The sequence below is a fragment of the Anolis carolinensis genome, chromosome 3, assembly GCF_035594765.1.
Source record: "Anolis carolinensis isolate JA03-04 chromosome 3, rAnoCar3.1.pri, whole genome shotgun sequence".
Classification (NCBI taxonomy): domain Eukaryota; kingdom Metazoa; phylum Chordata; class Lepidosauria; order Squamata; family Dactyloidae; genus Anolis; species Anolis carolinensis.
Genome location: NC_085843.1, coordinates 6,076,955 through 6,102,532, shown reverse-complemented (window position 1 = coordinate 6,102,532; position 25,578 = coordinate 6,076,955). Strand labels below are relative to the sequence as shown.

General features: G+C 39.6%; 1 protein-coding gene across 5 annotated transcripts in view; it reads right to left on the bottom strand.

The window, feature by feature from the left end:
- The window catches only part of plekhb1 (pleckstrin homology domain containing B1), a 93,471-nt gene that overhangs the window by 13,806 nt on the left and 54,087 nt on the right, over positions 1 to 25,578 (bottom strand). For all 5 annotated transcript variants that reach the window (XM_062974447.1, XM_062974450.1, XM_062974449.1 and 2 more), the window contains exons 4-6: positions 19,097 to 19,199; positions 2,952 to 2,991; positions 879 to 981 (exon numbers count right to left, since the gene is read on the bottom strand). In XM_062974447.1, the coding sequence (XP_062830517.1) occupies positions 879 to 981; positions 2,952 to 2,991; positions 19,097 to 19,199 (246 nt within the window). The remainder of the gene's footprint in view (positions 1 to 878; positions 982 to 2,951; positions 2,992 to 19,096; positions 19,200 to 25,578) is intronic.

Sequence of the window (25,578 nt, the reverse complement as noted above, 5' to 3'; positions counted from 1 at the left end):
GTCCACTGTAAACACTGCACTGTGAAAATATCTACTAACAACCACTTGGAGATGTGGTTGTTAGTAGATATTAAAACTTTTTATTGCCATTTTTTTTCAGAAAGAGTGGTCTAATCTCATTAACAGAAGGTCATGCTTGGGTTTGCTGGGTCTTTGATGCTTCACTGTCTAGTAAGAGCCTGTTATGTCCAATGGCATCAATGCACCAAGACTGAAATGGTGCAAACTGTCAGGGGTTAAATCGTCACCCTGACTTATTTATGAGTCAGGTCTCTCACCTCCTTCTCACCAGTCAGACCACTTAAGCATCAGCAAAGTGGCACCGACAAAACGACACCTCAGTCGTAAATTATCTGCTGATCCCAGCGGTTCAATAGGCTTTATTTACAAGCTATATACAACTCTAAACACCATCGCTATCAGGACTCATGTTTCCTCGACAAGGGCAAAACATGACACGTCCTCTCAGTAAGCCATGTCTCCTGTCAGTGCTAGCAGGCACATCCCAACACTCCACAGTCATGACGAATGTTCCGTTCACACAGTTGAAACGGAAGTCTTGACCCATTGGCCCTGCAGGCCATCAATCAGGGCTGGCATGTAATTATCTCCTGTGCTGCTGGAAAGCTTGCCGGAACACATAGACACAATCCAACAGCAACAAAATTGATTTAACATTTCACACTATAACACCAAAAACACTGTCACAAACCGGGATGTGTACCCTTCAAGTTGACTTATGGCATCTCTATGAATTTCATAGGCTTTTCTTATGAGAGGAATACTTAGAAGGCGGTTTTCCATCGCCATCTCTACTCCGGCTGAGCAAACCATGCACATAACCCAGGAAAGGGGTGAAAAGAGGAGAGAGAACCTACCTCCGTACTGCTGGCCGTAGTAATCGTTGCTGACGTACACCGTCTGGTGGGAGTCGAGGGGCACCGTCTGGTAGTAGTCATCGTATGGGTCGTACAAATGAACCTGGAGAAGACAAGAAGCAATATTTATTTATTTATTTATTTATTTACAGTATTTATCATATATACTCATATATAAGCAAAGTTTTTCAGACCTTTTTATGAGCTGAAAAATCCTCCTCTGGCTTATAATCGGGTCAAGATCAAGCTGGCAGCGGCGCCTGAAGGCCGTTGTTTGCGATATATGACGTATTTATCTCTCATCTTACCCTCCCTTATCAGTGTGTTTTCTTTTCCAAAGCCTCGTTCTCTCTTAACCAAGGGAATGTTTTGAAAAGGGAAAGAAGCCCTTGCAAGTCAGGAAGAAGAATAAAAATATACCCACCAATCTTATATAAGCATTTCCCCCTGAAATATTTGTTAATCTCTGCTACAGATATAGAGGCATTTCCCCCTGCAAGCCTTTGCAATCCCTATGTACCTTTATATTTGTATCTCTATCTATATACAGTAATTTTATATATGAATTTCCCCCTCATGTTTGCAAGTCTTTGCAAATCCTATATACATATAGATATCTAGAGATTTCCATGTACAGTAGAGTCTCACTTATCCAACATAAACAGGCTGGCAGAATGTTGGATAAACAAATATGTTGGATAATAAGGAAGGATTAAGGAAAAGCCTATTAAACATCAAATTAGGTTATGATTTTACAAATTAAGCACCAAAGCATCATGTTATACAACAAATTTGACAGAAAAAGTAGTTTAATACGCAGTAATGTTAGGTTGTAATTACTGTATTTACGATTTTAGCACCAAAATATCACGATGTATTGAAAACATTGACTACAAAAATGCGTTGGATAATCCTGAATGTTGGATAAGCGAGTGTTAGATAAGTGAGACTCTACTGTACCTGTATATCTGTATCTATGTGTATACATTATTTTATACATGAATTTTCACCTCACATGTTTTCAATTTTTTGCAAATCCTATACAGATATAATTATCTACATATAGAGAGATGTCTAGATAGATATATATGAATATAGATATATAGGTCTAGCAAATATTGTAGGGGAAATACACACACACACACATAGAGATTTCTAGATAGATATAAACATAGATATATAGGGCTTGCAAATATTGCTGGAGGGAAATGCACATATATAGAGAGAGGATTTGCAAACTTTTCAGGGGAAATGCTTGTGTGAAATTAGTACCCTATATTCCGCCATTCTCACCCCAAAGTGGATTCAGTGTGGATCACAATGCACATATACATGGCAAACATTCAATACTATTAGACGTACGACATATAAAGACAGTCACAGAGGCAATTTAACATTTTCTAGCTTCCGGCTTAATGAGGGTATGCTCAATATATAATAATCATACTATAGTATACTATACTAATAATAAATAAATTCCGGGGGAGCTGCCACTTCACCGTCCACTTGTGACACCGAATCTTTGATGGAGTACTTCCTCATTCTTCTGCAAGCTGCTGGAAGGTTTTATGGTGTTGCAAATTAGTTAAATTAGCCTCCCCGCATAAAGCAGTATCTAAATTTTATACTTGACAGATGCAACTGTCTTTCGAGCTGCATAGGTCAACAGCAAGTTAGGCTATTGATGGTTGGGAGCTCGCCCCAACCCAGGCTGGCTTCGAACTCATGACCTCTCAGCCAGTAGTGATATATTACAGCTGGCTACTAACCAGCTGCGCCACAGTCCAGCCTACAATAGCAGCAAGATGTCCAAAATCAAGATGCTGGCTTCCCTATTGCTCTGCACGGATCAAAATATCTCCTCTCAATGTCTCCAAGGCAGAGCTTTCCAAGTGTTTCATGTTCATGTTGTTAAGACACACATCACTTCTGCCTGAGGCTGTTAGGAATGGTGGGAGTTGGAGTCCAAAACACCTGGAGGGCCCAAGTTGGCCCAGGCCTAATATAGGACTTCAATTCTAATCAGGTGGGCCATAAATCAATATGTTGTTGTTGTCAACGGTTCCGACTCACCTGGGTTGCTTTTGCCTCCAGGATCGCTATCTTCCAGGCTCTGTAACAAAACCAGAATAGCATTGCTCGTCAGGTTAGCAAATGGTGAAAGCAAAGAAAATAACTTCTCAAAGCATCCTCTGCTGCCAACGTTCCTCCCATTGTTCTTCCCAAGGAATCTCAGGCCCCTTCTACAGTGCCATACGAAACCCAGATTATGTGCTTCGAATTGGATTACTGTATATATTCGAAGATAAGACGAGTTTTTAAATCTCTTTTTGGGGGCTGAAAAAGCCTCCCCCGGCTTATAATCAGGTCAAGGTCAAGCCAGGCAGCGGAGCCGGGAGACGACAGTGTTTTCTTTTCCAAAACCTTCCTTCTCCGCTTCTCCTCCCAGGCTGGAGTTATCTTATTTTTTAAGAGAGAGAGAGAGAGACAAGGGAATGTTTTCAAAAGCAAAAGGAGAGTGAGCGACAGAACCTCTTGCAAGCCAGGAAGAAGAAAAAATATTGCATGGTGGAAGGGCAAGAAAAAGAGAGACTCTTGCAAATTTGCAGGATTTATTATTATTATTTGTGGGGACTTGATGTGGCAGAGAATGGAATCCCTTCAGATCCCACCGCTGCCACCAAATTATGTGGAGAACCGATGTGGCAGAGCAGGGGTCCCCAAACTAAGGCCCGGGGGCCGGATGCGGCCCTCCAAGGTCATTTACTTGGCCCCCACCCTCAGTTTTAGACTTCACACCAACAATCCTACTTAACCTGACTATCTCATTGGCCAGAAGCAGGACCACACTTCCCATTGAAATCCTGATAGGTTTATGTTGGTTAAAATTGTTTTTATTTTTAAATATTGTATTGTTATTTCATTTACAGTAGAGTCTCACTTATCCAACACTCGCTTATCCAACGTTCTGGATTATCCAACGCATTTTTGTAGTCAATGTTTTCAATATATCGTAATATTTTGGTGCTAAATTCATAAATACAGTAATTACTACATAGCATTACTGCGTATTGAACTACTTTTTCTGTCAAATATGTTGTCTAACATGATGTTTTGGTGCTTCATTTGTAAAATCATAACCTAATTTGATGTTTAATAGGCTTTTCCTTAATTCCGCCTTATTATCCAACATATTCGCTTATCCAACGTTCTGCCGGCCCGTTTACGTTGGATAAGTGAGACTCTACTGTACTAATATTGTGCTATGGTAACAATTGAATATATTGTGTATACATATAATATTGATACAAATATTATAATGTAATACAATATAATACTAACAATTATACAATATAATAATATTAATTATACATTATATATTACATGTAATATTACTAATAATATTACGGTAGTGGTATAGGACAATATAGTAATATATAATGCTAATATGTGTGAGAGGGTGGGGTATAAATGTAATAAATAAATAAAATAGTTGTTGGGTTGTTGTTTTTTTTTTTTTTTTTGCACTACAAATAAGACATGTGCAATGTGCATAGGAATTTGTTTGTATTTTTTTCAAATGATAATTCGGCCCCTCAACAGCCTGAGGGACCATGAACCGGCCCTTCACTTAAAAAGTTTGAGGACCCCTGTGGCAGAGGATGGAATCCCTCTTGATCCCACCGCTGCCACCAATTTATGTAAGGATGCTGAGGGGACAGGGAATGGAATCCCTTTTAGAGTCCCTCAGCTTTGCCACCAATATTGTACAGAGGTGAGGTGTCTGACAGGAATGTGTATCAGTGATGGAACCCTTTTTTGATCCCACACACGCACACACACAGATACCACCACTTAATAAAGATGTTTTATAAGAGACGATGTTAATTAATTATTTGTTTGGTTATCTTCTTCTTCTTCGCTGCCACCAATGGAGACGTCAGGCAGATGGTGCTGGTTCTTATAAGCTTTCTCTATTTGTTCCACTTCAGGTGTTGATGTTACTTAACTTAATATGAGAGTATGACAGAGGCTTGATTTGAATAAAATCAAAACAAGTTTATTGCAGGTACAGAGCTTGATGGTTTCAGATAACTTGCTAAAGGCACTTCGCTTAATGGTTACAACGGTTATGAGGTGGTTAAACTTTCAAAATACTTCTTTCTTTAAGTTACACTAAACCCTGATCCTACTGGATCCCCTGGGATTAATGTTCCCTAATCCATAGACCAGGGGTCCCCAAACTTTTTAAGCCGAGGGCCGGTCCACAATCCTTCAGACTCTTGAGGGGCTGGATTATCATTTGAAAAAAAATACAAATTCCGATGCACACTGCAAATGTCTTATTTGTAGTGCAAAAACAACAACAACAACAACAACAACAACAACAACGAAAGAACAATACAATATTTAAAAATAAAAACAATTTTAACCAACATACATTTATCAGGATTTCAATGGGAAGTGTGGTCCTGCTTCTGGCCAATGAGATAGTCAAGTTAATTAGGGTTGTTGTTGTTGTTGTTGTTGTTGTTGTTGTTGTGTGCCTTCAAGTCATTTCAGACTTTGGGCGAGCCTAAGTCTAAAATGTATTTATTTATTTATTATTTATTTACTGCATTTATTTACTACATTTGTATCACACCCTTCTCACCCCAAAGGGGGCTCAGAGTGGCTTACAAATTATATGTACAGTACATACAATATATTATATTATTAGCATAGCACAATATTAGCATTATATATTACTATATTGAACTATACCACTATACTGTAATATTATTAGTAATATTATATGTAATATAGAATATATAATTAATATTATTATATGGTATTATTATTAGTGTTATATTGTATTACATTATAATACTATTATCAATATTATATTATATACAATATATTATATTATAAAACTGAGGCCGGGGGCCAGGTAAATGACCTCGGAGGGCCGCATCCGGCCCCCGGGCCTTAGTTTGGGGACCCCTGCCACAGACTCTATAAATGACCCTAGACAAATCACCTAACTTGCCTAGTCTGGTCTAACCTAAATCTGACTCAAATCTCTCTATTTAAGCCAGTCTGATTCTCCACACAAGAATCAGATCCTTCTCTATGACTAGAGAATCACCAACTCCTAAAATAAATCCTTTTATTTTAGGCCTGACTCAAATTCTTCTGAGTCACCCTGATTCTCTACCTGAGAATCAGTTCCTTCACTGTGGATGGAAATCACAGACTCCTAAAATAAATCCTTTTATTTTAGGCCTGACTCAAATTCTTCTGAGTCACCCTGATTCTCTACCTGAGAATCAGTTCCTTCACTGTGGATGGAAATCACAGACTCCTAAAATAAATCCTTTTATTTTAGGCCTGACTCAAATTCTTCTGAGTCACCCTGATTCTCTACCTGAGAATCAGTTCCTTCACTGTGGATGGAAATCACAGACTCCTAAAATAAATCCTTTTATTTTAGGCCTGACTCAAATTCTTCTGAGTCACCCTGATTCTCTACCTGAGAATCAGTTCCTTCACTGTGGATGGAAATCACCGACTCCTAAAATAAATCCTTTTATTTTAGGCCTGACTCAAATTCTTCTGAGTCACCCTGATTCTCTACCTGAGAATCAGTTCCTTCACTGTGGATGGAAATCACAGACTCCTAAAATAAATCCTTTTATTTTAGGCCTGACTCAAATTCTTCTGAGTCACCCTGATTCTCTACCTGAGAATCAGTTCCTTCACTGTGGATGGAAATCACAGACTCCTAAAATAAATCCTTTTATTTTAGGCCTGACTCAAATTCTTCTGAGTCACCCTGATTCTCTACCTGAGAATCAGTTCCTTCACTGTGGATGGAAATCACCGACTCCTAAAATAAATTCTTTTATTTTAGGCCTGACTCAAATTCTTCTGAGTCACCCTGATTCTCTACCTGAGAATCAGTTCCTTCACTGTGGATGGAAATCACAGACTCCTAAAATAAATCCTTTTATTTTAGGCCTGACTCAAATTCTTCTGAGTCACCCTGATTCTCTACCTGAGAATCAGTTCCTTCACTGTGGATGGAAATCACAGACTCCTAAAATAAATCCTTTTATTTTAGGCCTGACTCAAATTCTTCTGAGTCACCCTGATTCTCTACCTGAGAATCAGTTCCTTCACTGTGGATGGAAATCACAGACTCCTAAAATAAATCCTTTTATTTTAGGCCTGACTCAAATTCTTCTGAGTCACCCTGATTCTCTACCTGAGAATCAGTTCCTTCACTGTGGATGGAAATCACAGACTCCTAAAATAAATCCTTTTATTTTAGGCCTGACTCAAATTCTTCTGAGTCACCCTGATTCTCTACCTGAGAATCAGTTCCTTCACTGTGGATGGAAATCACAGACTCCTAAAATAAATCCTTTTATTTTAGGCCTGACTCAAATTCTTCTGAGTCACCCTGATTCTCTACCTGAGAATCAGTTCCTTCACTGTGGATGGAAATCACAGACTCCTAAAATAAATCCTTTTATTTTAGGCCTGACTCAAATTCTTCTGAGTCACCCTGATTCTCTACCTGAGAATCAGTTCCTTCACTGTGGATGGAAATCACCGACTCCTAAAATAAATTCTTTTATTTTAGGCCTGACTCAAATTCTTCTGAGTCACCCTGATTCTCTACCTGAGAATCAGTTCCTTCACTGTGGATGGAAATCACAGACTCCTAAAATAAATCCTTTTATTTTAGGCCTGACTCAAATTCTTCTGAGTCACCCTGATTCTCTACCTGAGAATCAGTTCCTTCACTGTGGATGGAAATCACAGACTCCTAAAATAAATCCTTTTATTTTAGGCCTGACTCAAATTCTTCTGAGTCACCCTGATTCTCTACCTGAGAATCAGTTCCTTCACTGTGGATGGAAATCACAGACTCCTAAAATAAATCCTTTTATTTTAGGCCTGACTCAAATTCTTCTGAGTCACCCTGATTCTCTACCTGAGAATCAGTTCCTTCACTGTGGATGGAAATCACAGACTCCTAAAATAAATCCTTTTATTTTAGGCCTGACTCAAATTCTTCTGAGTCACCCTGATTCTCTACCTGAGAATCAGTTCCTTCACTGTGGATGGAAATCACAGACTCCTAAAATAAATCCTTTTATTTTAGGCCTGACTCAAATTCTTCTGAGTCACCCTGATTCTCTACCTGAGAATCAGTTCCTTCACTGTGGATGGAAATCACAGACTCCTAAAATAAATCCTTTTATTTTAGGCCTGACTCAAATTCTTCTGAGTCACCCTGATTCTCTACCTGAGAATCAGTTCCTTCACTGTGGATGGAAATCACAGACTCCTAAAATAAATCCTTTTATTTTAGGCCTGACTCAAATTCTTCTGAGTCACCCTGATTCTCTACCTGAGAATCAGTTCCTTCACTGTGGATGGAAATCACAGACTCCTAAAATAAATCCTTTTATTTTAGGCCTGACTCAAATTCTTCTGAGTCACCCTGATTCTCTACCTGAGAATCAGTTCCTTCACTGTGGATGGAAATCACAGACTCCTAAAATAAATCCTTTTATTTTAGGCCTGACTCAAATTCTTCTGAGTCACCCTGATTCTCTACCTGAGAATCAGTTCCTTCACTGTGGATGGAAATCACAGACTCCTAAAATAAATCCTTTTATTTTAGGCCTGACTCAAATTCTTCTGAGTCACCCTGATTCTCTACCTGAGAATCAGTTCCTTCACTGTGGATGGAAATCACCGACTCCTAAAATAAATTCTTTTATTTTAGGCCTGACTCAAATTCTTCTGAGTCACCCTGATTCTCTACCTGAGAATCAGTTCCTTCACTGTGGATGGAAATCACAGACTCCTAAAATAAATCCTTTTATTTTAGGCCTGACTCAAATTCTTCTGAGTCACCCTGATTCTCTACCTGAGAATCAGTTCCTTCACTGTGGATGGAAATCACAGACTCCTAAAATAAATCCTTTTATTTTAGGCCTGACTCAAATTCTTCTGAGTCACCCTGATTCTCTACCTGAGAATCAGTTCCTTCACTGTGGATGGAAATCACAGACTCCTAAAATAAATCCTTTTATTTTAGGCCTGACTCAAATTCTTCTGAGTCACCCTGATTCTCTACCTGAGAATCAGTTCCTTCACTGTGGATGGAAATCACCGACTGAAACTGGGTTTTAAAACATTCCCCTTTTCCTTTCCAAGAGGCGGTTGGCTCCGCCCCTGTTGCTATGGTAACCTGTTCTAGCATTCTAAGATGGCTACCTTCCCTCATACATATGGTCAACTGAAATACTCACCATTTTAAACTTAGCCAAACCTGGCTGTATAAACAAAATTAAATGCACATATCATCTATAAACAAAATATAATTATACACTTCTTCACATTATTACTATTATTGCAAGAACGTTTGAGTCAATAGGGAGGGAAAGGAGAGCAACAAAAGGTGTGTATTTCTTTTTATTCCTAAGGAAACAAAACTGGAGTGGGTTTTTTGGGAGAGGAAGGGAAGTTTTAAAAACCCTTTTCTGGCTACTTTTAGAGTTTGAAAAGGCATAAATAAAAGAGGTGGGAAAGGGGAGGAGAAAAGAGGCCAAAGTTGTTTTTAGGAGGGCTTTGCTTGCATTTCTTCCTTGGGCAAATGCATGCCCCAAAGCTTGTAAATAATGTATAGATTTCCCCCTACAAATACATTAATTTAATATATGAATTTCCCCCTCATATGTTTGCAAGTCTCTGCAAGTCCTATAAAGATATAATTATATATAGAGAAATGTCTAGATAGATAGATATTAATATAGATATAGGCCTTTTAAATATGCACACACACACACACAGAGATGTCTAGATAGATGTAAACATAGATAAATGGGACTTGCAAATATTGCAGGAGGGAAATGCACAGAGGATTTGCAAACTTTTCAGGGGGGAAATGCAAATGTGAAATTAGTATATATAATTATAGAGCTATATCTAGCTCTGCATTGTTTGTGTAGGCTTTAAATGTTTGCCTGTTACTTCCTTGGGCAAATGCATGCCCCAAAGCTTGTAAATAATGTATAGATTTCCCCCTACAAATACATTAATTTAATATATGAATTTCCCCCTCATATGTTTGCAAGTCTCTGCAAGTCCTATAAAGATATAATTATATAGAGAGCAATGTCTAGATAGATAGATATTAATATAGATATAGGCCTTTTAAATATGCACACACACACACACACACAGAGATGTCTAGATAGATGTAAACATAGATAAATGGGACTTGCAAATATTGCAGGAGGGAAATGCACAGAGGATTTGCAAACTTTTCAGGGGGGAAATGCAAATGTGAAATTAGTATATATAATTATAGAGCTATATCTAGCTCTGCATTGTTTGTGTAGGCTTTAAATGTTTGCCTGTTACTTCCTTGGGCAAATGCATGCCCCAAAGCTTGTAAATAATGTATAGATTTCCCCCTACAAATACATTAATTTAATATATGAATTTCCCCCTCATATGTTTGCAAGTCTCTGCAAGTCCTATAAAGATATAATTATATAGAGAGCAATGTCTAGATAGATAGATATTAATATAGATATAGGCCTTTTAAATATGCACACACACACACACACACAGAGATGTCTAGATAGATGTAAACATAGATAAATGGGACTTGCAAATATTGCAGGAGGGAAATGCACAGAGGATTTGCAAACTTTTCAGGGGGGAAATGCAAATGTGAAATTAGTATATATAATTATAGAGCTATATCTAGCTCTGCATTGTTTGTGTAGGCTTTAAATGTTTGCCTGTTACTATGTTGGAAGCCGGCCTGAGTCCCCATGGGGAGAGAGATAGAGCAGGATACAAAGGAAGTTGTTGTTGTTATTGTTGATGATGATGATGATAATGATGATTATTATAAAGTTATTGCTGATACCATATTGTTTTTGTTGGCCCTACTTATGCACTTACAGAGTTAGCTTACTGTTTTTCTTTGAAATACAGTAAATATTAAAAAAACATTTACCCCACTTATGCCTCAGTTAATGTAATTTTATTGGTATCTATTTTTATTTTGAAATTTACCAGTAGCTGCTGCATTTCCCACCCGCGGCTTATACTCGAGTCAATAAGTTTTCCCAGTTTTTTGTGGTAAAATTAGGTGCCTCGGTTTATATTCGGGTTGGCTTATACTCGAGTATATACGGTATATGGCAGTGTAGACTCATGCAATCCTGTCCGAAGCAAATCACAATGAGCCCATTTTGTCGGACTATTTCTGCCGCCCACCCACGTTCCCTCCCCATTGTTCTCCATCTGGAATCTGCATGATCAACACAACGGGTGCTTTTGAGGCCAACGTAGCTGGACTGGATCACACGGAGAGAGGCGAAGCAGAAGAACCCCAACCCACTTTGGCACAACTCTGTGAACTGAGCAGCCCTCGCAGACACAGAACAATGGTCTTGTTGTCCACGTCTTCTTTTACTCCTTAACTAATTAAAATATTCACAAGCTGTCCTATTATTATATTATCCTTTTCATGTTGACAACAGTCAACAACAATCCTGAATTCCAACCCTCAGAACTTTGTAGGATGCAGCAGTGACCACTGAAGTTTCCTTAAACTACTGTGAATGCTTAGTATATTATGGATTGATGATGATAAATGGAAGCTCTTACGTGTGAACCACTCAGGTTTGCAACAAAAAATACAGGAACTTTACTAATTCCAAGTGATCAAAAGAACAGTGGTATTTACAATGCTTACAGAAGTCCACAGTCACAAACAGTCCTTTCTCAGTCCACAAATCTGCTTCAGAGAAGAATACAGTCCTGGTTCTTCACCCTCTTTTTCTCAGCAGCAAACAGGCCTCAATAATAGCAAGGCCTCTCTGAGTACACCGCTCTCTTCTCCAGCTGTACTCTGTCAGCACTGAAAAGAACTTGTCCAAACTGGTTCTACAGCAGCAGAACAGAAACAGTATCGAATCACTTCCCATGTCTTTGCAGGATCAGCCAATCGGCTTCATGCACTTCATTTTCCAGTTAACGCACATATAGCACAGTGCCTTTGCAAGCCATGACATAGTATAGATCAGGCCTGGGCAAACTTGGGCCCTCCAGATGTTTTGGGCTTCAACTCCTACCGGATGTTAGGAATTATGGGAGTTGAAGTAAACACCTGGAGGAAGGGCTGAAGTTTGTCCAGGCCTGATCTAAATGGATCCCATCCTAAATGTGGGCCCGATGTTCTTGTAAGAGTTTTGCATTGGAAAAGTTCATGTTTTCATGCTTATGCATTTATGCCTATGATCTTGACTTTTTGGATCCCACGTACCGTGCTATTTTGGACTACGGAACTTTGTATATACGGACTACTGCTATTTTATAGCACCTTTTCTGTTTTATTTTTTTTTTGGGAAATGCCCCTTTTTTCCTTTTGTACATGCTTTTGTAAATAAACTGCTGTAGTTAGGAACTACAGTAGAGTCTCACTTATCCAACATAAACGGGCCGGCAGAATGTTGGATAAGCGAATATGTTGGATAATAAGGAGGGATTAAGGAAAAGCCTATTAAACATCAAGTTAGATTATGATTTTACAAATGAAGCACCAAAACATCATGTTAGACAACAAATTTGCCAGAAAAAGTAGTTCAATACGCAGTAATGTTATGTAGTAATTACTGTATTTACGAATTTAGCACCAAAATATCATGATGTATTGAAAACATTGACTACAAAAATGTGTTGGATAATCCATAACGTTGGATAAGCGAGTGTTGGATAGGTGAGACTCTACTGTACTTGACTCTGGTGTGGTGCTGTGTGAAAAGGTGTTCCTAAGTGTACAACACTTGTAGGCCCTCCTCTGAATGAGCATAAGACTACATTATCATCAGCATATTGGAGTTCTATAACTGAAGTTGTTGTGATTTTATTCTTGGCTAAGATTAAATAGTTTGCCATCTAAGGTAAGGATTACTATGTGTGTGTTAGATATTTCTCATGAGCCCTTTGTTGCTGTTCCGCATGACTCTGAAGTCCTATTGAAGGGACCATAAGCCAGAAAATAGTAAACTTTTGCCTATGTAGCTTTGCCTCTGCATATGCCCCTCCCTTCCTGTGAGCTGGTGCCTTTCTCCAGGAAGTTCCAAGGAGAGAAGAAAGCTCAGAGTAAACAAGTGAGGTCATTGGTATCACTTATGCCAAGTGGATGTGGAAGGTGAGGAAGACCCTCAGCCATTGGTCAATTTTAGATAAGCCAAGATATATATTCTTTGTGCATATGTCCTTCCCTTCCTGTGAGCTGGTGCCTTCCTCCAGAAAGTTCCAAGGAGAGAAGAAGGCTCAGAGTAAACAAGTTAGGTCATTGGTATCACTTATGCCAAGTGGGTGTGGAAGGTGAGAAAGACCCTCAGCCATTGGTCAATTTTAGATAAGCCAAGATATATATTCTTTGTGCATATGTCCTTCCCTTCCTGTGAGCTGGTGCCTTCCTCCGGAAAGTTCCAAGGAGAGAAGAAAGCTCAGAGTAAACAAGTTAGGTCATTGGTATCACTTATGCCAAGTGGGTGTGGAAGGTGAGGAAGACCCTCAGCCATTGGTCAATTTTAGATAAGCCAAGATATATATTCTTTGTGCATATATCCTTCCCTTCCTGTGAGCTGGTGCCTTCCTCCAGAAAGTTCCAAGGAGAGAAGAAGGCTCAGAGTAAACAAGTGAGGTCATTGGTATCACTTATGCCAAGTGGGTGTGGAAGGTGAGGAAGACCCTCAGCTATTGGTCAATTTTAGATAAGCCAAAGGTATAAATTCTTTGTTTGCTGCGACATTGTAACACCCCAAGGCAGCTTGAACACTGGAAACCAGACAGAGACCAATAGTCATATAATATCTTTATTAAAACAATAATAAATTCAGGAAAGAATAAGTGTAAGGGATGAGTGAGCAATAGTCCTTTAAGGAATGGTATGAATTAGTCCAAAGCGTTGAAGAGATATGTCCAATATTACTGTCCAAAGTCCAGAAACCAAAACACGCTCAAAACTATTGAAAAGTTCTTGAGCGGGGAAAGCAACAAGGAAGCAGGAGTAAATAAAGTCACTGAAAAGTCTTGGATTACAAGGCAGGCAAAAAGATGAGGCTAAAAGCAATCTGGATTCACTCCGGATTAACAATGGGAGTCGCGGCTCGGCTTGGCCGCCAGGAAACAGGAAACTCGGCTTGGAGAAATCAAGGAACTGGAAACGATGAAGTCGCTACGTTGACACCACAAGAAGTTCGCAGTGCAAGACACTTTTATAGAAGTTAGATCTAATAACAGCGAAGGGAACCGAACTCCCTAAAGGTTCCCAAAGCAATCTGCTATCCAGTATCCCCTTTAAATGCCAATCGTTGACTCCTGCGAAGCTGCTGTGTCTGGGATCTTTGTTGCTGGAAAAACTGTCTTCTGTTAAAGGATACATTCCCTGGGGAGCTTGAAACATCTGGTTCTTCCACAGGAGTAGTGTTATCAGTATCTCTCCCAATTAAGGAAGCCTTGGAGCTATCCACAGCTGGGGTCTGTAATTGGAAGGAGCTTGGAGGAGAACTGGGTGAAAAGTCAGAATAAGCTTCAGCCTGGTCAAAGTTCATTTCTGAACCAGGTTCAGAACTCAAAGGTGGCTGGGGTATAACACCTCCCTTCCTGTGAGCTGGTGTCTTTCTCCAGAAAGTTCCAAGGAGAGAAGAAAGCTGAGAGTCAACAAGTTAGGTCGTTGGTATCACTTATGCCAAGTGGGTGTGGAAGGTGAGGAAGACCCTCAGCTATTGGTCAATTTTAGATAAGCCAAAGGTGGCCAAATGCTTTCGCAGTGGCCAAACACAGGTTTTTGAAATTCATTTCAGTGCTGTAAATAGTTTGGATTATTTGGCCAAGGTTACTGTTTGTCACCTTTTTCAGTGACTCATCCGAGCTGTCTTCGCACAATCGGGAGGACACAGTAGGGCTGATATTTCCAATGCTACCCAACACCGATGATGCTCTTGGCCACCACTGCGGCCGAAGGATTTCTCTAATAGGATTCTGCAGGGAACCAGCCCTTCCCCGCCGTGGCCTCGGCGTCACTCGACGCGTCCAAGTCATCTTTAATTATGATCTGCTCAAGCTGAACCAAGAGCCTTTGGTCACGTCCCATAAATAGCCCTCGAGCTGCACGTAAGCAAACGAGTGAAATCTTGGACGCATGGATGTGTGTGCATTATCATTTGAACGCCAGAAAAAGCAAAACATAATTCATTTTCACGTATATATATATATATATATATATATATATATATATATACACACACACACACACACACACACACACACATACACATACACACACACACACTAGCTGTGCCCGGCCACGCGTTGCTGTGGTGTTGTCTGGTGGTGTTGGTGAGAAATGGTTGAGGTGGTGGTGGTATTGAATGTCTGTTGTATGGTAGTCTTTATGTTTAGTATGCACACTGAAGTGGATTATATGGCAGTGTGGAGTCAAGATAATCCAGTTCAAAGCAGATAATATAATATTCTAAAAGAGTTATATAGCTGTGTGGAAGGGCCTTGAGTCTACACTGCCATATAATCCAGTTAAAATCTGATAATCTGTGGAAGAGGCTAAGTGAGGCCTAACTGTGCCTGTCCCCTGGGCTGAGGAAGTTGCTAGGAGACCAAGTGGGCGGAGCTTAGCCTTCAAACTGGCAGCAATTGGATAAAAACTATTACAGTAGAGTCTCACTTATCCAACATAAACGGGCCGGCAGAATGTTGGATAAGCGAATATGTTGGATAATAAGGAGGCATTAAGGAAAAGCCTATTAAACATCAAATTAGGTTATGATTTTACAAATTGAGCACCAAAACATCATGTTAGACAACAAATTTGGCAGAAAAAGTAGTTCAATACGCAGTAATGGTATGTAGTAATTACTGTATTTATGAATTTAGCACCAAAATATCATGATATATTGAAAACATTGACTACAAAAATGCGTTGGATAATCCAGAACGTTGGATAAGGGAATGTTGGATAAGTGAGACTCTACTGTATTCCTCTCCCTGTAATTAGGACTTTATTTTTCATTTCTTTTTGTTGTATCAACCTAGAGGCGTGAATGATGGGTTGTGTTGTCAAATTTCGAGGTTGGGGGGCCTGTAGTTTTGTTGTTTTGTCCGCTGCCCTGATGCCATCACTCTTTTATATATATAGAAGATAGATATATATGTATATCCTAACCTCTTTTTAATTTATTTTTATGTACTATTTCAACACAGGTTGCCACAGAGAGAAAACCTGCTTGGATACCAAACAACACAAAGGGGTGGAAAGTTTTCTCGTATTAATACGTCCTCGAAGGAAACCCTTCAATTCCCAAAGGAAGGTCCACGAGACAACAAAACAACCATTAAGTACTGTGTAAACAACACCAACGGAAACCAAGGGAATAACTAGTTAACTGGAATTATAAGAAACACACAACAGCTTGGGACACACTCCTAAAGTGGTGCTCTAATCCCAGCCTTCCCCAGCAAGAGGCAGCTTCCAGGTTTCCCTGACTACAACTCCCATCATTCCCAGTTACTCTAACTATTAGTCTTCCCAATCAGAAGCCAGCCTCAAGATATGCTTGACTACAATTCCCATTATCCTTCACTTACACCGTAAATAACAAGCCTTCCCCATCAGAAGCCAGACTCAAGATGTGCTTGACTACAATTCCCATCATCCTCCACTTTCACCTTAATAACTAGCCTTCCCCATCAGAAGCCGGCATGAAGATATGCTTGACTACAGTTCCCATTATCCTCCACTTAAACCTTAAATAACGAGCCTTCCCCATCAGAAGCCAGCGTCAAGGTATGCTTGACTACAATTCCCATCACCCTCCACTAGCACCCTAAGTATTAGTCTTTACATCAAAAGGCAGCAACAAGATGTGCTTGACTACAGTTCCCATCATCCTCCACTTGCACCTTAATAACTAGCCTTCCCCATTAGAAGCCAGCATCAAGATATGCTTGACTACAATTCCCATTATCCTCCACTTGCAACTCAAATAACTAGTCTTCCTCATTAAAGGGCAGCATCAAGATATGATTGACTGCAGTTCCCATTATCCTCCACTTGTGCCTAACTAGCCTTCCGCATCAGAAACCAGCATCAAGATATGCTTGACTACAAATCCCATTATCCTCTACTTGCACCTCAAATAACTATCCTTCCCCATCAAAAAGCAGCATCATGATATGCTTGACTGGAGTTCCCATTATCCTCCACTTGCACCTTAAATAAGCATAAAGCATAAGATATGCTCAACTACAATTCCCATTATCCTCCACTTGCGCCTCAAATAACGAGCCTTCTCCATCAGAAGCCAGTGTCAAGATGTGCTTGACTACAATTCCCATCATCCTCCACTTACACCTTAAATAACGAGCCTTTCCCATCAGAAGCTGGTGTCAAGATGTGCTTGACTACAATTCCCATCATCCCCCACTAGCACCCTAAGTATTAGTCTTTCAATCAGAAGCCAGCATCAAGTTCTTTTTGACTGCAGTTCCCATTATCCTCCACTTGCACTTTAATAACTAGCCTTCCCCTTCAAAAAGCAGCATCAAGATATGCTTGACTACAATTCCCATTATCCTCCACCTCAAATAACAAACTTTCCCCATCAGAAGCCAGTGTCAGGATGTGCTTGACTACAATTCCCATTATCCTCCACTTGCACCTCAAATAACTAGCCTTCCGCATCAGAAGCCAGCCTCAAGATGTGCTTGACTACAATTCCCATCATCCTCCACTAGCACCCTAAGTATTGGTCTTTCCATCAAAAGGCAGCATCAAGATATGCTTGACTACAATTCCCATTATCCTCCACTTGTGCCTCCAATAACCAGTCTTCCCCACCAGAAGCCAGTGTCAAGATGTGCTTGACTACAATTCCCATTATCCTCCACTTGCACCTTAAATAACTAGCCTTCCCCATCAAAAAGCAGCATCAAGATATGCTTGACTGCAGTTCCCATTATCCTCCACTTGCGCCTTAAATAAGCATCAAGCATCAAGATGTGCTTGACTACAATTCCCATTATCCTCTACTTGCTCCTTAAATAACGAGCCTTCCCCATCAAAAAGCAGCATCAAGATATGCTTAACTACAATTCCCATCATCCTCCACTAGCACCCCAAGTATTAGTCTTTCAATCAGAAGCCAGCATCAAGTTCTTTTTGACTGCAGTTCCCATTATCCTCCACTTGCACCTTAATAACTAGCCTTCCCCATCAAAAAGCAGCATCAAGATATGCTTGACTACAATTCCCATTATCCTCCACTTACACCTTAAATAACTAGCCTTCCCCATCAGAAGCCAGTGTCAAGATGTGCTTGACTACAATTCCCATCATCCTCCACTAGCACCCTAAGTATTAGTCTTTACATAAAAGGCAGCAACAAGATGTGCTTGACTACAATTCCCATCATCCTCCACTTACACCTTAAATAACTAGCCTTCCCCATCAGAAGCCAGTATCAAGATCTGCTTGACTACAATTCCCATCATCCTTCACTAGCACCCTAAGTATTAGTCTTTACATCAAAAGGCAGCATCAAGATGTGCTTGACTACAATTCCCATCATCCTTCACTAGCACCCTAAGTGTTAGTCTTTCCATCAAAAGGCAGCATCATGATGTGCTTGACTACAATTCCCATTATCCTTCACTAGCACCCTAAGTGTTAGTCTTTACATCAAAAGGCAGCATCATGATGTGCTTGACTACAATTCCCATCATCCTCCACTAGCACCCTAAGTATTAGTCTTTACATCAAAAGGCAGCAACAAGATGTGCTTGACTACAATTCCCATCATCCTCCACTAGCACCCTAAGTATTAGTCTTTCCATCAAAAGGCAGCATCAAGATGTGCTTGACCACAATTCCCATTATCCTCCACTTTCACCCTAAGAACGAGTCTTTCCATCAGAGGCCAGCATGCAGATGTCATTGACTACAACTCCTATTATCCCAAAGTAACAACTAGCCTTCACCAGGATGGAGCAGCATCTAGATGCGCTTGACTACAACTCCCATCATCCCTGCCAGCATCCTAAAGTACACTTAACCCCCAGCCTTTCCTAGTCTGGCGTGACCTTTCCCATTATCCACATCCGGCACTTACACGGCGTCGTCCTCGCTTTCGGCGCAGAGCATGGTTTTGGATCCGTCTCTTTGCACGATGCACATCAGACACTCGCGGGTTCGTCCTTCCGGCGGCTGAATGTCTGGAAGGCAAAATAAAAGTAAAATAAAATACCTTTGGGTGCATCTACACTGTGGATTTAAAGCAGTTCGGTTCCCTTATAAGCCCCATGGCTTATAAAAATATAAAAATAAGATAGCAATAAAATTACATGAATTGAGGCATCCGTAGGTTAAGTTCTTGAATATTTACATCAAGCTCAAATTTAAGATAAGACTCTCCGACTCTGATCAAATCATTATTCTCATCTTCTTCAATGTAAATGTGCTTATGTATCCTTTTAATAATAATAGAGTAAAATAATACATGTAATAATAATAATAATAAACACAAGAAAATAATACAAGTAATAATAAATAGAGTAAAATAATAAATGCAATAATAATAATAAGATCAGAGTGAAATAATAAATGCAATAATAATAATAATAATAATAATAATAATAATAATAATAATAATAATAGAGTAAAATAAATGTAATAGTAACAACAATAATAGAGGAAAAATAATAAATGTAATAATACCAATAATAAATGTAATAGTAGCAACAATAATAGAGAAAAATAATAAATGTAATAGTAGCAACAATAATAGAGAAAAATAATAAATGTAATAATAACAATAATAATAGAGAGAAATAATAAATGTAATAATACCAGTAATAATAGAGAGAAATAATAAATATAATAATACCAGTAATAGAGAAAAATAATAAATATAATAATACCAATAATAAGAGAAAAATAATAAATGTAATAATACCAATAATAATAGAGAAAAATAATAAATGTCATAATACCAATAATAATAGAGAGAAATAATAAATGTTATAATACCAATAATAACAGAGAAAAATAATAAATGTAATAATACAAATAATAATAGAGAGAAATAATAAATGTTATAATACCAATAATAAGAGAAAAATAATAAATGTAATAATACCAATAATAATAGAGAAAAATAATAAATGTCATAATACCAATAATAATAGAGAGAAATAATAAATGTTATAATACCAATAATAACAGAGAAAAATAATAAATGTAATAATACAAATAATAATAGAGAAAAATAATAAATGTCATAATACCAATAATAAGAGAAAAATAATAAATGTCATAATACCAATAATAATAGAGAAAAATAATAAATGTCATAATACCAATAATAATAGAGAAAAAAATAAATGTTATAATACCAATAATAATAGAGAGAAATAATAAATGTAATAATACCAATAATAATAGAGAAAAATAATAAATGTCATAATACCAATAATAATAGAGAGAAATAATAAATGTTATAATACCAATAATAACAGAGAAAAATAATAAATGTAATAATACCAATAATAATAGAGAAAATAGTAAATGTAATAATACCAATAATAACAGAGAAAATAATAAATGTCATAACACTAATAATAATAGAAAAAAATAATAAATGTAATAATACTAATAATAGAGAAAATAATATATGTAATAATACCAATAATAATAGAGAGAAATAATAAATGTTATAATACCAATAATAACAGAGAAAAATAATAAATGTAATAATACCAATAATAATAGAGAAAAATAATAAATGTCATAATACCAATAATAATAGAGAGAAATAATAAATGTTATAATACCAATAATAACAGAGAAAAATAATAAATGTAATAATACCAATAATAATAGAGAAAATAGTAAATGTAATAATACCAATAATAACAGAGAAAATAATAAATGTCATAACACTAATAATAATAGAGAAAAATAATAAATGTTATAATACCAATAATAATAGAGAAAAATAATAAATGTACCATATATTCTCGAGTATAAGCTGACCCAAATATAAGCCAACCAGGACCCTCACCCGAGGATAAGCCGAGGGGAGCTTTTTCAGTCTTAAAAAAAGGGCTGAAAAACTAGGCTTATACTCGAGTATATACAGTACTTTGTAAAACTACAAATCCCAGGATTCCAATTAAAGTAGTTCATCGAACCTTCTTTAATGAAGGAAATGCTTAGAAAGAGCAGAAGCAGAGGACTCGGAAATCAGCGAAACACGATCGTATTAAATGAAACAATAAAGCAGGCTTTTGCTTAATGGGGTCATTAAACACTGAAAATGTCGGTGTAAATGTCCGGTTTTTACATCCTCATTAATGGGAGTCTTTTCATCGCTTTGCCAGGGATCGGTGTCAGATTTAAACAACCTTGCAATTAATCACGGGGTCGTTATCTCTCTTGTTCCTTTTCAGAGCGGCAAGGAATGTGTTCACTGGTCAGAACTTGTGCAGTGTTCAGAGCCTGGCAAAGATCCTTTATTTTATTTTATAAAAATTATCTATACACATAATAAAAGTGAAAATCTGTATGCTGGCAGGGGTTGAGAGTGATTGTCCTGGGAATCTGGGAGTTGTAGTTCACCCTTATCCAGAGAACATTGAAACTAGCAGATGACGGATCTGGACTCAATTTGGCACACAGGCCCAGCATGGCCAACTGTGAATACTGGGGGAGATTTGACACAAGATTTTGGGGAATTGTAGTTCACCCATATCCTTATGCATTTTCTAATGCCGGTATTGCTGAAAGACATGTGTTCCCAGATTATTTATAAAACAAGTGTCCTTCAATTTTGTCAAGGAACTTCCCATGCAATGTTTAGTTGTGCCAGCTGTCAGCTCTAGTTTGTAGTGCGGTTTTCTTGTACTGGTTTTTTTGTCTGCTGTGCTTTGAGGAGTTTCTGATCAAAATGTCCCTGTTGTAGAAGATGAGGAACAGAGAGTGCAAGTTCATTTTCCCACAGCAAGGAATGATGTTGATGATACTGAAACTAGTCAGGTGCAAATGGACTTGGAAAAGGAGGACAGTTCTCAGTCTGATAATGAGGCTCAGCAAACTAACGAGCAGGCTGACCTTGACGAAGCAGGTTCCTTAGATCGAGCTGACCGTTTGGAATTCAGGGTTCGGAGGAGTGTGAGAATTGCAAACAAGAGGGAGGTTAGAGGCCAGAGAAATGCTTTCATGCTTTGCAAAGGGTATTAAAGCAATGTGTTTGGAGACAAACCTTTGTCAAAGCAACTTTCATTCAACCAAGAAGCAAGCTCTCGTTTTCCTGGATTATCTTGCAGCTTTTGTGTTCATGTTCTTGAGACTTTGTCATGCAAGGAGATGTCGTCAAACCGGTCCGGAGTCAAAACAGCAGGGGCAGCAATAATCCGCTTCAAGAGTGCAGACAATGCCAGGAACTCAAGGAATAATGATGTCGTCAGGTCAGTCCAGGGCCAGGAAAGGAGACAGCAGCAAGGTCGGGAGGCAAGCCAGGAGTCAAGAGCCGTGGGTAGACACAAATCAAAGAGAGAAGGCAGAAGAAGAGTCGAATTCCAGTCCAAGGTCCAGGGGTTGTAGTCATCAATTCAAGGTCCACGAAATGGCACAAAGAGCCAAGGCAACGGAGGCAACAGCAGATCTGAAGCAAAGTCCCAGTCCAGTCTACTTTAACACATACAGGAGTTCCAGTGGCGCCCAGCAACACCTTGCCACACGCAAAGTGAAGTGACTAAACATTCCCAATTTATCCCAATTTTCCCTGGGTGTCCAAACACCAACGCCCAAAGAGCAGGTGTCCCAAATCCTTAATCCGAATCAGAACCCCACACAGCTAAAGCTCGTGGGTCAGGCGTGCCTAATTCTTCATCAGAATCCCAATAAACCTGCCCACGCCCAACACCGTGCACACTTGAGGATCCATCCTCACTCCTCCAAGCAGCCCAAGTGGGGTCTGCTTCTGAAGACACCCAAGCTTCCCCAGTGTCAGCAGTATCCATGGGCCCCGATTCCTCCCCAGGCATCTCCGGTGCCTCTGCCCAGTCAGTGCCCACTTCTTCAGCCACCACCTGTTCATCAGCATCCATTTCTTCCACAGAATCCCCATCTGAATCTTCCTCAGAAGACTCCCCATTGAGGTCCCTAATTCTCTTTCTGTACAAATCCTCCAACGAGCCCTCTTCGCGAGGGTTTTTCCTTCCTCTCCTGATCCCACCACCATCATCCACAGTCCCCGAAGGCGCAGTCACAACACAGCCTTTAGCCCAGCTTCCGCCTACCTAGCGGTTCAAAAGCAAAATGTGTTGTGGTTCAGTCTGTGTCACACCTCAGGTTAGCTTCACCTTGCTATATACACCAGGCTGCACACAGGTTGAAGTCTTTTGTAGTTTATTAGAAAATAGAAGATAAATAGTTTTTTCAAAGGCCATGGGTCAGAAAGGACTTGAAGGCACACAACAACAACAGTAGCAGCAACCCTATGTATTCTTATGGACGCCCCACTTAGGTCTTCTCTCTCTGTGAAAATGAACCTCGTGAGGACCTTGCATTGTCTGTTGCTCTTTTAGACACACACACTTGTTTGCAAAGCATCCACATTCTTGGTCATCCCACAGGAAACAGAGGAATGCAAAACTGTTGTGGAAAAGCAAACTCCATTGACTGTGGCAGCCTTCGGAACAGAAATGCTTTGTGTTTGAGGTTCACCTCCCTGAGATTTCTACCAAATATGAGTCAACGAGGGTTGAATGAAAAGTAATGTCTCCACCTTCGTAATTCCTCAACAGATGGCAGGTCCTGGCTTGTTCAGTAGACTCTCCTCTACAGTTAGTTTCATTTGGCAGGAAGCCTTAGCATTGAACGGTTGTGTTGTTAAAGTGCGAAGTATGAAACCCTGCGCAGACGAGGAAGCCTGAGCATTGAACGGTTGTGTTGTTAAAGTGCGAAGTATGGAACCCTGCGCAGACGGGGAAGCCTGAGCATTGAACGGTTGTGTTGTTAAAGTGCGAAGTATGAAACCCTGCGCAGACGAGGAAGCCTGAGCATTGAACGGTTGTGTTGTTAAAATGCGAAGTATGGAACCCTGCGCAGACGGGGAAGCCTGAGCATTGAACGGTTGTGTTGTTAAAGTGCGAAGTATGGAACCCTGCGCAGACGGGGAAGCCTTAGTATTGAAAGGTTGTGTTGTTAAAGTGCGAAGTATGAAACCCTGCGCAGACGGGGAAGCCTGAGCATTGAACGGTTGTGTTGTTAAAGTGCGAAGTATGGAACCCTGTGCAGACGGGGAAGCCTTAGTATTGAACGGTTGTGTTGTTAAAGTGCGAAGTATGGAACCCTGTGCAGACGGGGAAGCCTTAGCATTGAACGGTTGTGTTGTTAAAGTGCGAAGTATGGAACCCTGCGCAGACGGGGAAGCCTGAGCATTGAACGGTTGTGTTGTTAAAGTGCGAAGTATGGAACCCTGCGCAGACGGGGAAGCCTTAGTATTGAAAGGTTGTGTTGTTAAAGTGCGAAGTATGAAACCCTGCGCAGACGGGGAAGCCTGAGCATTGAACGGTTGTGTTGTTAAAGTGCGAAGTATGGAACCCTGTGCAGACGGGGAAGCCTTAGTATTGAACGGTTGTGTTGTTAAAGTGCGAAGTATGGAACCCTGTGCAGACGGGGAAGCCTTAGCATTGAACGGTTGTGTTGTTAAAGTGCGAAGTATAGAACCCTGCGCAGACGGGGAAGCCTGAGCATTGAACGGTTGTGTTGTTAAAGTGTGAAGTATGGAACCCTGCGCAGACGGGGAAGCCTGAGCATTGAACGGTTGTGTTGTTAAAGTGCGAAGTATGGAACCCTGCGCAGACAGGGAAGCCTAAGCATTGAACGGTTGTATTGTTAAAGTGCGAAGTATGGAACCCTGCGCAGACGGGGAAGCCTTAGTATTGAACGGTTGTGTTGTTAAAGTGTGAAGTATGAAACCCTGCGCAGACGGGGAAGCCTTAGCATTGAATGGTTGTGTTGTTAAAGTGCGAAGTATGGAACCCTGTGCAGACGGGGAAGCCTTAGCATTGAACGGTTGTGTTGTTAAAGTGTGAAGTATGGAACCCTGTGCAGACGGGGAAGCCTTAGCATTGGACGGTTGTGTTGTTAAAGTGTGAAGTATGGAACCCTGTGCAGATGGGGAAGCCTTAGCATTGAACGGCTGTGTTGTTAAAGTGCAAAGTATGGAACCCTGCGCAGACGGGGAAGCCTGAGCATTGAACGGCTGTGTTGTTAAAGTGCGAAGTATGGAACCCTACACAGATGGTCGGTCATTGCGACTTAAGCAATGTGCAGTCATTGAATTCTTGAGAGCAGAAGGTGTCACCACTAAGGAGATTCATCCAAGAATGCAAGCTGTTTATGGGGATTGTGTTGATGTGAGTCCTGTGCTTCATTATGCGAGTAAGTTTAAAGATGTTGAGGTGGGAACATCTGACTTGCGTGACAAACAAAGAGTTGGACGTCCTGTGACAACAACCACCGAGTTTGACAGACTGATTCAGGACAATTGTCATATCATTCTGAGAGAAATTTCAAGCATCATCG